This window comes from Mobula hypostoma, chromosome 6 (assembly GCF_963921235.1).
Source record: "Mobula hypostoma chromosome 6, sMobHyp1.1, whole genome shotgun sequence".
NCBI classification, from domain to species: Eukaryota; Metazoa; Chordata; class Chondrichthyes; order Myliobatiformes; family Myliobatidae; genus Mobula; species Mobula hypostoma.
Window position 1 is genome coordinate 86,856,937 of NC_086102.1, and position 13,531 is coordinate 86,870,467.

General features: G+C 40.9%; 1 protein-coding gene across 1 annotated transcript in view; it reads left to right on the top strand.

Moving 5' to 3' along the window:
* The window catches only part of LOC134348172 (plastin-2-like), a 95,411-nt gene that overhangs the window by 72,675 nt on the left and 9,205 nt on the right, over positions 1-13,531 (top strand). Inside the window, exons 13-16 of the mRNA XM_063051149.1 lie at positions 7,533-7,647; positions 9,219-9,352; positions 10,278-10,401; positions 11,982-12,106. Coding sequence (XP_062907219.1) covers positions 7,533-7,647; positions 9,219-9,352; positions 10,278-10,401; positions 11,982-12,106 — 498 coding nt within the window. The remainder of the gene's footprint in view (positions 1-7,532; positions 7,648-9,218; positions 9,353-10,277; positions 10,402-11,981; positions 12,107-13,531) is intronic.

Sequence of the window (13,531 nt, forward strand, 5' to 3'; positions counted from 1 at the left end):
TAGCTTGAGACATGACCACCTACAGTGGTATCATCTGCAACTTATGGATGGAGTACTAACAGAATCCAGCCACACAGTGAAATGTAAAGGGAGTAGAGGGCTGAGGATATAGCTTTGTGGAGTATGAGTGTTGAGGATAATCATGGCAGGGGTATTGCTGTCTATCCTTATTGATTGCGGACTGCTGGTCAGGAAGACAAGGATCCTAACCCAGCACCGATCCCAGCTGCACATCACTAGTCACAGGCTTCCAGTTAGAGAAGCAACTGTCTACCACCAGCCTCTGACTTCTCCCACGAAGCAAATGTTGAATCCAATTTACTACTTCATCCAGAATGCCAACCTGTCTCCCGTACGGAACTTTGTCAAAGGCCTTGCTGATGTCCATGGAGACAGTATCCACTGACTAATGTAGCTCTTATCTATCACCTTCTCATTCTCCCAGATGAAACAAGGGTCATTCAACTTTAGCTCCAGTTCCCTAACACACTAGTAAGGAGTTGCACCTAGATGTACTTCTTGCAAATGTAGCAATCAAGGAGACTGAAGATCTCCCAGATCTTCCACATCTTGCATGAAGAACATACCATTGACCTGGGATTCATTCTTGATGCTCTAACTAGGCACCAATAAATAAAGGAGAGAAACTTGACAAAAACCTCAGCCTACTTTTCGCCTCTTCTTACTGAAGCCTATTGATCAAAAGCCTCAGCTCCCCACACTAAACCTGGCCCACTCACATCATGGCCACGCCACGTAAACCTAACTTCTTTTTATTGGTCCTTACCAAGTGCCTAATAATGCAAATAATTTCAAACTCTGCTAAAAATCCCGACAGGCCTTGTTGACTTCTTACATCTCACGCTTACTCAAAACAAGCGTGATCTCAGGCTCCTCCGAAAGTCCCAACAGGTCCTGCTTGCTTTTTAAACTTACACTTACTTGTTCCCCAAGTGCATATTAACCTAGTTTGGGCATCCTTCAATTCAGTTTCATCATCTCTGGAACCACTTCAACAGTGAAGGAGTACTGTGGAATATCTTCACACCATCTGCATTGGTTATAGCAGGGGTCCCCAACATTTTTTGCCCTGCAGACTGGTTTAATATCGACATTATTCTTGTGGACCGGCCGACCGGGGGGGCGTGGGGGGTGTTCAAGTAGGGTTAAACTCACCTCAACATGTCTTTTACAGTTAGGGTTGCCAACTTTCTCACTCCCAAATAAGGGACAAAAGTAGCAGTCAAATCCTGGGACACTTGTGTTTACCCTGAGAAAGACTACCGTGACCATGAAGCCTTGCGCGGGCACCTGTGTGCGCATGCGTGACGTGCACATGCGCGTATGTGCTGATGTTTTTCCACAAATCCGTTTTGACTTAATCTTCCCGACTACACTGTACATACATTATTTCTACTTTATATAGGCTGTGTATTTATCATATCATTCATGCTTTTACTATATGTTAGTGTTATTTTACGTTTTATGTGTTATTTGGTATAATTTGGTAGGTTATTTTTTGGGTCTGGGAACGCTCAAAAATTTTTCCCATATAAATTAATGGTAATTGCTTCTTCGCTTTACGCCATTTTGGCTTACGAATGGTTTCATAGGAATGCTCTACCTTAGCGGGGGAAATACGGGACAAGGGCAGTCCCGTATGGGACAAACCAATTTAGCCCAATATACGGGACATCCCGGCTAATACGGGACAGTTGGCAACCCTATGTTCAAGTTGAACAGTGCGTGACAGTGAATGAGGAAAGGTGCAGCTGACTCATATCGCTTCCTCGCGGCCCGGTGGTTGGGGACCGCTGGGTTATAGAATATAACAGAAGATCACCACTGCATTTTCATGTGGCCTTGAAAGCACCATTCACATCAATGAATGAGTTGAAATAACACGTGAGTCCACAGCTTTCTGCTACTAAGCCAAAGGATACTTACGGTAGATAGAGCACAGTGACAAGTTTTTGAATGAAATAGAGATACAAATGGTCTTTCTGGCTTGCACTCCATACTCACCTTGTACTGGTTTTAAAAACATGCTTATAGGCTATGGGCTGATCTGTATCAATTACAACCAAAAGTAAGTTGAATTTAATGCTAGCGTGGTTTGGAACTTTCTAAAGCATTAAAGTTAAAAATGAAATTAACCTGGATGTATAATTAATAATGGATGTTTTGTGGTATGACACAGAAATTGAACTATTTTTCACTGCTACCATTAGATGGTGCCACCATTCCATTTGAATCAATTTTTTTCTCCACAATTATATACATAGAACATACAGCAGTACAGCATAGGAACAGACCCTTCCGCCCAGTAATCAAATGGCTAACTAAATTAACCCCTTCTGCCTACACAATATTCATATTCATTTCCCTCACATTCATGCACATATCTAAATGTCTCTTAAAAATTCCTAATGTATCTGCCTCTACTACCACCCCAGGCACCACATTCCAGGGAAACACCACTCTCTGTGTAAAAAAAACTTGCCCCTCACTTCTTTGAACTTAACCCTCTCACTTTAAATGCTTAGTTCATTGTTCCATGTTTAATTGTCACTCAACCTTACATGAAAACCCAAGAATACAGCCATACAAGACAGCGTTACTCTGGGGCTAAGGTACAAAACACAGTACCAACAGCCACACCCAGCACAAAGCACATATAAGATATCAGTATGATACAGTCACGCAAAAAAAGACCCTGCAGCTTGGACGCCGTGTCACACTGCCGCCGGTGAAGCGCAATGATTCTGACACCGCTCTTCTGGGCAGCTGTAAATAGGCGACACCCTGGCCTGAGGCCTAGTCCTCACACTAGCCAAAGGCACACAGCTCCTCCACTGTCCACCTACCATCTGCTAATAAAATGGACTTGCAGCACTCCACATCAACAATATCTAACAGGGTCTTGCGATCACAAAAAAAAACAATTAAGACGATCCCTCACTGTTAGACTGCATGTGTCCTTTGTGCTCTGACGCAGTCAGCTGCATGATCCACACCAATGGAATTAGACATTTCAACATGCATACCCTCTGGTATCAGAGGGTATGGCTACTCTCTCTACTCCGTCTATTCCTTTCATAATCATATTAATCTCTGTCAGATCTCCCCTCAGCCTCCACTGCTCCAGAAAAATAACCCAAGTTTGTCCAACCTCTCGTTGTAGCATGTGCCCTCTAATTTAGACAGCATCCTGGTAAACTACTTCTGCACCCTCTGCAAGGCCTCAATATCTTTCCTATAGTGGGTGACCAGAACTGTAAGCAATACTCCAGATGCACCCTAACTAGGCTTTTATAAAGCAACAACATAACTTCACAACCTTTGAACTCAATGCCTGGACTAATAAAGGCAAGCCTGCACATGCCTTCTTAACCACCCTGTCAACTTGTGTAGCCACTCTCAGGGAGCTATTAACTTGGACCCCTAGATCCCTCTGCTCATTGACACTGTTAAGGGCCTTGCCCTTACTGTCTCCTTACATTTGACCTTCCAAGCTGCAACACTTCACGTTTGGCTGGGTTAAACTCTGCCAAGTCTCTGTCGATTTCTGCAACTGATCTATATCCCACTGTATTCTTTGCCAGTCCTCTGTGCTATCACAATGCAACCATTCTTTGTATCATCTACAGACTTATAAACCCACCCACCTATATTTTCATCTTGGTCATTTATATACATTACAGACGCAGAGGTCCCAGTGTAGGTCCATGAGGAACACTACTAATCGCAGACCTCCAACTAAAATAAGGCCCTTTGACCACTACAAGCCAGTTCTGAATCCAAATGGCCAATTCACCATGAATTCCATACACCTTAACCTTCTAAATGAGTCTCCTATGAGGCACCTTATCGAAACTCTTACTAAAATCTATGTAGACAACCTCCACAGTTCTGCCTTCATTGATCACCCTCATCACCTCATCAAAAAAACTCAGTCAGGTTGGTAAGACGTGACTTTCTCTATACAAAGCAATGTTGGCTCTCCCTAATTAGGCCACTGTTTTCCAAATGCTCATAAATCCTATCCTTAAGTATCTTATCCAGTAACTTCATTACCACTGATGTAAGACCCACTGCTCTATAGTTTCTAAGATTATCCCTGGTTCCTTTTGTGAATAATGAAACAATATTAGCTACTTACCTATCCTCCAGGACCTTGCCCATGGCTAGAAAGTACATGAAGATATTGGTTAAGGCCCCAGCAATCCCTTCTCTCGCCTCTCTCAATAACTTGGAGTATATTCCATTAGGCCCTGCGGATTTAGCCACATTAATGGTCCTTAAGGAACCCAACACCATCTCCCTGTTACCTCAAAATGCCATAGCATGTTGATATGCACAGCACTGATCTCCCTGTCCTCCATGTCCTTCTTCTTGGTAAATACTGATATAAAGTACTCATTTAGGACCTCACCCACATCCTTCATATCCAAGCATATGTTCCCCTCTTTACCTTTCAGTGGTCCTACCCTCTCCCTAGTTATCCTCTTGCTCTTGATGTATGTAATGATTGTCTTGGGTTTCTCTTCAATCCTACTTGCCAGTACTGTGTGTATTAATCTGCTAGGGCATTTTGAAGTAATTTTGAGGAGATAGTGTTGGGTTTTCATGGCCCTTCTAGCTTTCCTAATTCCCTTCTTAAGTTCTTTTCTGGCTTCTTTATAATCTTCAAGGACTCTGTTTAACTCTAGCCTCCTAAGCTTTACATACTTTCCTCTTTTCATCTTGACTAAATTCCTCCCCCCACCCCTCAACATACAAGATTCTCTTACCTTGCCATCCTTGTCCTTCCTCCTGACTGGAACTTACCTGTCCTGTACTCTGTGCAATTGGTCTTTAAACACCATCCACAGGGATGTGAACTTGCCCAAAAACAGATGTTCCAAATTAACACAAAAAATGCTGGTGAATGCAGCAGGCCAGGCAGCATCTATAGGAAGAGGTACAGTCAACGTTTCAGGCCGGGACCCTTCATCAGGACTAACTGAAAGAAGAGATGGTAAGCGATTTGAAAGTGGGAGGGGGAGAGGAGGGGGAGATCCGAAATTATAGGAGAAGGCAGGAGGGGAGGGATGGATCTAAGAGTTTGGAAAGTTGATTAGCGAAAGGGATACCAGGCTGGAGAAGGGAGAGGGTCATGGGACAGGAAGCCTGGGGAAAAGGAGAAGGGGGGAGGGGTGCCCGGAGGGTGGAGAGCAGGCAAGGAGTTATAGTGAGAGGGACAGAGGGAGAAAAAAGGGGGAAAAAAATTTAAAAATATATTTAAAAATATATTAAATAAATAAATAAGGGAAGGGGTATGAAGGGGAGGAGGGGCATTAACGGAAGTAAGAGAAGTCAATATTCATGCCATCAGGTTGGAGGCTACCCAGACAGAATATAAGGTGTTGTTCCTCCAACCTGAGTGTGGCTTCATCTTTACAGTAGAGGAGGCCGTGATTAGACATATCAGAATGGGAATGGGACGTGGAATTAAAATGTGTGGCCACTGGGAGATCCTGCTTTCTCTGGCAGACAGAGCGCAGGTGTTCAGTGAAACATCTCCCAGCCTGCGTTGGGTCTCGCCAATATATAGAAGGCCACACCGGGAGCACTGGACGCAGTATATTACCCCAGCCGACTCACAGGTGAAGTGTTGCCTCACCTGGAATGACTGTCTGGGGCCCTGAATGGTGGTGAGGGAGGAAGTGTGAGGGTATGTGTAGCACTTGTTCCACTTACAAGGGTAAGTGCTGGGAGGGAGATCGGTGGGAGGGGATGGGGGGGGTAATGAATGGACAAGGGAGTCACATAGGGAGCGATCCCTGCGGAAAGCAGAGGAGGGGGAGGGAAGGATGTGCTTGGTGGTGGGATTCCGTTGGAGGTGGTGGAAGTTATGGAGAATTATATGTTGGGCCCGGAGGCTGGTGGGGTGGGAGGATAGGGCAAGGGGAACCCTATTCGTAGTGGGGTGGCAGGAGGATGGGGTGAGAGCAGATGTGCATGAAATGGGAGAGATGCATTTGAGAGCAAAGTTGATGATGGAGGAAGGGAAGTGTCTTTCTTTAAAGAAGGAAGACATCTCCTTTGTCCTGGAATGAAAAGCCTCATCCTGACAGCAGATGCGGCAGAGACGGAGGAATTACGAGAAGCGGGTAGCATTTTTGCAAGAGACAGGGTGGGAAGAGAAGTAGTCCAGGTAGCTGTGAGAGTCAGTAGGCTTATAGTAGACAGTTGCTTTGTTGCTTGAATTTCCAGCATCTGCAGATTTCCTCGTGTCTGTGTTCCCAACTAACTCTCCCTAGTTCCTGCCTAATGCTCTCGTAATTTGCCCTGCTCTAATTTAGTACTTTTCCTGTAAGGTCTAGACTTATCCTTAACTATAGCTATCTTAAAACTTAAGGAATTGTGGTCACTGTTTTGTAACTGCTCACCCACTGAAAGGTCAGTCACCAGGCCTGGCTCATTACTCAATGCCAAGTCCAATACAGCCTCTCCTCTTGTTGGACTATCTGCATATCGATTTAAGAAACCCTCTTGGATGCACGATACAAATTCTGCCCATCTAAAGTTCTTGCACTAAGAAGATCATACTTTATATTAAGGAACAGTGTAGATATTGTGAGGAGGGTAGAAATCAATTTACACAGAACAAACTAAATCATATGCGACCACTTACAAAAACTATGTGAACACAAACTATAAACTATGACACAAACACTAATGTAGAAATTAAAAATGGACTTTTATTTGGCATTGCCATTTAAGGCAAGTGGCAGTAAATTCAGAAGGGATGCGTGGGGCTAACTGTTTTAAACGCAGAGTGGCGGGTGCCTGAAATGCACCTTCTGGAGTGGTGGTAGATAGGAGCATTCAAGGTGCTCTTGGATAGGCATATGAATGTATGAAATGGAAGGATATGGACATTATGTAGACAAAAAGGATTAATTTAGTGAACATTTGATTACTAATTTTATTAGCTTGCCACAACTTTGTGGGCTGAAGGTTCTGCTCCTGTGCTTACCATTCTATGTTCTAAATCCATTCAAAAAGCAAGCTAGTGTCAATCTGCACATTTCCAGATTTGTTTATATCTGGATAGAATGAAGTATTTTGGGAGTTTTTCTTTGCTCTTAAATTCAGCAGTTAATAAAAACATGTTCTATCATCAGCAGAGCAGTTCATAGGAGGAATATCTGTTACCAAATTCCTGCCCCAAGTTCCCTTTCTGACATTGATCAGCCTGCTGGAAAATTCAACTGTTTTCTGCACTGGTTCTGAATATAATAGTACAGATTCTGAATCAGAATATTACAGCTTGAACTGGGTGTAGTTGTGTACTCTGGTCCCAAAACATGTCTTCACTCTAATCTGTTCTGAGTCAGTTTCAATGTTAAATCTTTATTTTTCCAGTAAACAAAAGACTAAAACACAAATAAGCCAAACTCTTACCACATGTCATGTTTCAATTGCAGTATCTCATTCATTACTTCGTTAATGATCTAAATTGCTTACATATCATTTTGTTTCAGTGACCTAGATGATGCCTTGGTGATTCTGCAGCTCTATGAAAAGATTAAGGTCCCTGTGGATTGGAGTCGGGTGAACAAGCCCCCTTATCCTAAACTGGGTGCTAACATGAAGAAAGTAAGTGTTCAATTAAAACTTCCATTGGTATATATCAGAACAATCATATCACTGAGACTTTTGTAGTTTCATTTTTTGCTGATCACTTGACATCCCCAAAACTGATGAATATATAATCAAATAGCACAGAAATATGTCCTTTAGCCAACTCTGCCCATACTGACCATCAAGTACCCATCTGTAGCAAATACAGATATATCTATAGAAAGATCAAAATCCATCTGTCTATACATTTTATATATCGCAATGGAAAGGCTAATTATCACTGTATTGAAAGCATTCCTTGGTTTCCAGTTTCCATTTTCATAGCCAAAGCTGAATTGGTATGCTGAACACATGGCAACAAATCTGTGGGCTGGTCTTCAAGATTGAGAAAACTTGTGTTCCTACTTTGGATCATGTGATCATGGAGTGTTTCCTCCCTACCTGTCTCAGTGACTGGTAAGCCACCAACACCATCTAAAGCAAATCCCAAAGCCAACTCAGGATTAATGGCGGTCAAAGTCATACGAATTGTGGATGTTTTGTGAATGTCTCTGACCCACTATTAAATGTCATTGCACGGAAACAGGATATTTAATCCATTTAGTTTAGAATCACTTAGTCTAATTTCCACACTGATGTTCACTCTCCACGTTTTACATTTGTTGTTCATGAAACTATTTAATTCCCAAACGGACAACAACTGATGAAATTTAAGAGTTTGCGCTCATGAATTCCATGTGCTTGTTCATTTTTCCTGAGCCAATTTATTGAAAGTGCCATTAAATTATTCCACTCTGATACTCTATCTGCAGCTTTGGTTTGGATTGATATGTAAATGAAACTACTGCTACCATTAATCCACTTATTTTTGCATTTAATTCCTTACAAATCAATACTGATTTATTAAATATTGTTAAGAACATGGTTCAATATATGAAATGAGTTTGAGAGCCAATTACCAAAGTTTGCTGGTGACACAAAGGTTGGCAACATAGTATAAAGCATAAAAATTAGACATGAATAGATTATATATGGGAATGGAGACAATGTAAGATCATCAAATTTGAAGTGGGCAGAAAAGATAACAGTGTACTTTACAAATGGTAAAAAGCAGATAGAAAACGGGTAAGCGTAATAAGTGCAAAGACCAGACTCCACCAGTGCTACCGTGTAAATGGTGAACAGACTGGTGGGCAACTTTATGATCACTCCCTACTCTGCCTGCAACTTTGAGCACCACCTCGGAATCTATTTAACACATTCAGCTGTTAGGCACACAGCTGCAACCAGAGGAGTATGGCCCAGTATGCAGGAACTTAAACCAGAGTATCTTGATGTGAGCAGTAAGTGGAACAGTGGGATGAGTTCATTAATATCCATAGCTGTAATCTGGTGTGTTGTAACTTAAGTGCTCCAAATAATGCGTCCCAAACCACAAGGGAGACCTGCTCATTGACTTGAATTGAGCACCAATGATGGAAAATGCAGGCACTTAAGCCCTTTATTAACTGCAATCAAGAAGAATTCATTATATAAATAATGAATTAAAGCAGTTTTGCTAACATGTAGGTTATATTATTCAACAGCTGGAAAACTGTAATTATGCAGTTGATCTGGGAAAGAACAAAGCCAAATTCTCGCTTGTTGGCATCGCGGGTCAGGACCTGAATGAAGGCAAACACACACCAACCTTAGCTTTGTTGTGGCAATTAATGAGGAGGTGAGTATATTTTAACTTATGTAGATAAGTGAGACAAAGATGGTGTCAAGTGCTAACTGATATATCATGGATGTATTGGATAGTTTGGTACAAATTTGCTAATTTGTTGCATTTTGTAGATTTAACGTGTCTAGATTTTCCATATGGCTTGGGGTTTACACCAAAATGGTTAGTAGACAGTATGTATGCTGCTTACTATTGGGGCTGTTAGTCCTGGAAATCCCCAACCCATCTCAGTAACTGAATATGAAGCACAAAGATCCTAGATTTCTATGTGTTTTTTTCATTTGGCACTCAATCCCAAAACTTTATTGACCATCTAAAACATTGTTGCCAACTGAGAATCGTTCTGAAATTTTCTGTAATGGGTAGAAAAGTGATATGAACACCATGAGTGAGACATTCTACCTTTGTATTTTGATTAGACAGTGTGATCAGGGCATTCAGCCTATATTAACTCCAGTTCCACAGCACATTGAGGATTTCCTATCCTGCATGAGAGTCCATTCTATGTATCCCTTGAGTAATTTCCTGAATCCAGGTTTAAATTTTCTTTTCAGCTCTTTGAATCCATCTCTCTTTGACAATCATTCTTAGAATCATACATTATAGAAATGTTCAGCCCTCTGAATTTGTGCTAACTCTTTGAAAGAAGAAGCCAATTAGTTTCATTACCCCTGCCTTTTAAGCTTTACATTTATATCCATCAAGTGTATTTCCAATTAAATTTTGAATCTGATTCCACCCCTCATTCGAATATGCATTCCAAACCATAGGAATATTATTTTCTCACGCCTTGAAGTAGTGTTCATTTATAAGTTGCATTTACAGCAACTTCACTTTATCTTCTGATGAACAGTTGGAGTATTGACATCTCTTTTCACAGTTCATGCACCTCAAAGCCATGCTGTTTTCCTTGCTGTAGGTATACCTTGAACATGCTGGAGGAGATTGGTGATGGTGAAAAGGTTAATGATGACATCATCGTGAACTGGGTGAATCAGACATTATCTGAAGCAGGGAAAAGCTCCACTATCTCTAGCTTTAAGGTAACTTACATTCCAAGTGTTTTACACATAGACCTCCCTGGGCCGAGCTCAGCACTGAAATTTAAAACAGTAAATAAACAAATAGAGTAATTAAGAAATTATAATAAATAATTATATAGATCAAGAAGCAATACACTAAATGGCCACTTTATTAGGTATCTCCTGTATCTAATAAAGTGGCCTCTGAGTGTATGACTGTGGTCTTCTGCTGCTGTAACCCATCCACTTCAAGTTTTGATGTGTTATGTGTTCAGAGATGCTCTTCTGCACAGCACTGTTGTAACAAGCAGATATTTGAGTTACAGTTGTCTTCCTGTCAGCTTGAACCAGTCTGGCCATTTTTCTCTAACCTTTCTCATTAACAAGGCATTTTTGCCCTCAGAGCTGCTGCTCATTGGATGTTTTTTTTTTCTTTTCACACCATTCTCTGTAAACTCTTAGAGACTATTGTGTGTGAAAATCCCAGGAGATCAGCAGTTTCTGAGGTACGCAAACTACCCATCTGGCACCAAAAATCATTTCACATCAAAGTTACTTAGATCATATTTCTTCCCCATTCTGAAGTTTGGTCTGAACAACAACTGGACCTCTTGACCGTGTCTGCATGCTTTTAAGCATTGAGTTGCTGTCACGTGGTTGGCTGATTAGTTATTTGCAATAATGAGCGGTATACCTAATAAAGTGGCCACTGTGTGCACGTTCAATATATCTCTTTATCTGTTGGCATGTACCTCCTCTAGTAGTCCTTCAGACACACACAGAAATACCATTCAATTTTTCAGTCAGTCACCACGTCAACTTAGTCAAATGGTTTTTATCTTAAGAAGTACTACCATACCCATATATTAGGAGCCAAGACTAAGTTGGTGGTTCTTTATCAGACTAGCACGTATAAGAACGGCTTACTGGTGTGTCATAATTTTTCAGTGATTCAATTGCATACCAGTTATTTGAGAATAATCCAAAGAAGTAGAGTCTATTTAAACATAGTCCAATACTCTGCAGTGAGCAGTCTATTCATTTAATGGACGGTATGCACTTGCAGTCCCACAAATTAATCAGAGCTCACAATGAAACTACAGCCAAGTCTTCCAATAGTAGGGTTCTTGCTTCAGAAAATGCGGTGAGTGGAGGATGTCTACATTGTTTCACGAATAAAAATCATTGCCAGCAGCATGGTCTTTGATTAGCAAGGGAATTATGTAATCACTTGCATTCTGGCACAAACTGATGGTTGTGCTTTGTGCCACTTCAGGTATAGTTTCTTTTTTTTCTGAAGATATTTGAATAAAATCAATTGCAACAAATGCAAGTATTTGACGGTTGTCTGCAGAACATTTGAAGCTATGGCTCTACGTGCATATTGCCAGGGTGGTTCTAAACCTGAATTGGATGAATCCTTTCCACACTAGCCCCTCAGTTGGCTATCAGATCAGGTTACAACTGTGAGGCTTAGAATAAATGGATATCCAGTAAATAACCTTTGTAAATTAACTCTCAAAGCCACTAACCTATAAAAGCATCAAATTTATGCTGGATTTTCTGACATTTGCCATTCCGATATGTTACCTAATCCACAGGACAAAGTAATTAGCACGAGTATACCAGTACTGGATTTGATTGATGCCATTCAGACTGCATCGATCCGGTATGACCTTGTGAAGACAGGAGACTTGACTGATGAAGAGAAGCTTGACAATGCTAAGTGAGTCACATCTAAATACTATAATATTATTTAAGAAGAAATCAGGAAAGCATATTTACTTTATTATTCATTCATGGCTTGTGGGTGTCACTGGCAAAGCCAGCATTTATTTCCTGTTCCTAATTGTCTTTGAGAAGGTGATGATGAACTGCCTTCTTTAACTGTTAAGCTAAAAAGACTCCCACAGAACTATGTAGCTTTCATACAATTATGGAAGATAGGAATAGGAGGACATTTTGCAGTTTTGAAGAGAGTGAAGAATACTTATTTAACTCTCTCATACTTTTCCTTGAAAATTATTTCCAGTCACAAACTATTCCAGCTTCCCTTTGAACAACTGAATCTGTATTCCAACTTCCAGCCAGTCACTGTTTTCTTTCAAAGCGCATTTGTTTCTTTCAGCAATTATCTTCTTTCTGTGTCCTCTGGTTCTTGACCCTACAGCCACTTCTGCTCTCAATCTATTCTGTTTATAATCTTCAAGATTTTATATACCTCAATTTGTTCTCCTCATCAAAAACTATCACAGGTTCTGCAATCTATCTACACAGTTAAAATTCCTCAACTTAGGAATTATTTCTTACACCTTCTTCAAGGCATTCATATCCTTAAAAGTCTAGCACCCAGAACTGGTCACAAGACTAGTCACAATTGTGGTTGTACTTTTAGCAAATAAACGTCCAATGTGACTTACTTGCTCTTGTTCTCTTTCGCTCTGCCTATCCTGTCTGATTTTTTTCAAGGTGGTGGTTAATCTGCCCTGACCCATTCACTGAATTAGGTACATGTACCTTCAGATCACTGTTTCTGTATCACTTTTACAATTGTGCCCTCTAATTTTATATTGCCACATTTTTTTCTACCAAAGTATAAGTTCTCACTTTTCACTGTGTTAAATTTCATCTGCTGCCTATTTACCCATTCCCAGCAGCCCATTTTAAGAAAATCAGTGATCTTTAGTACTGACTCGTGGAAAACTCCACTGTACACTTTACTCTAGTCTAGGGGTTCTCCTCTTCAAGACCATGGACCCCTTGGTTAATAGTAAGAGTCCATGGTGTAAAAAAATTTGGGACTGTCTGGGTCCAAAAAACAATTTTCACTTCTTATCCATTTGCTGCCATTTAGCCAATGTTCTAATCCCTGTGCTGTATGGTCTCCAATGTGGATCAACTATATCAAATGTGTTTCCAAATTACGTTTATATCTTATCAAATACATCTGCCTCAAGACCCCTCTGTTCAGGGAAAACTCTGTCAAGATATGGAGTCAGAAGAGATGCAGCATGGAAACAAGCCCATTCATCCCACCAAGTCCACACTGACCAAGGATCAGCTGATCAGTTAGTTAAACCCAATCTGCAAGTCTATGCCGGTTTTCCCTAATCAATGCACAGTTGTTCAAGTGTCTACTAATTGTGTCCCT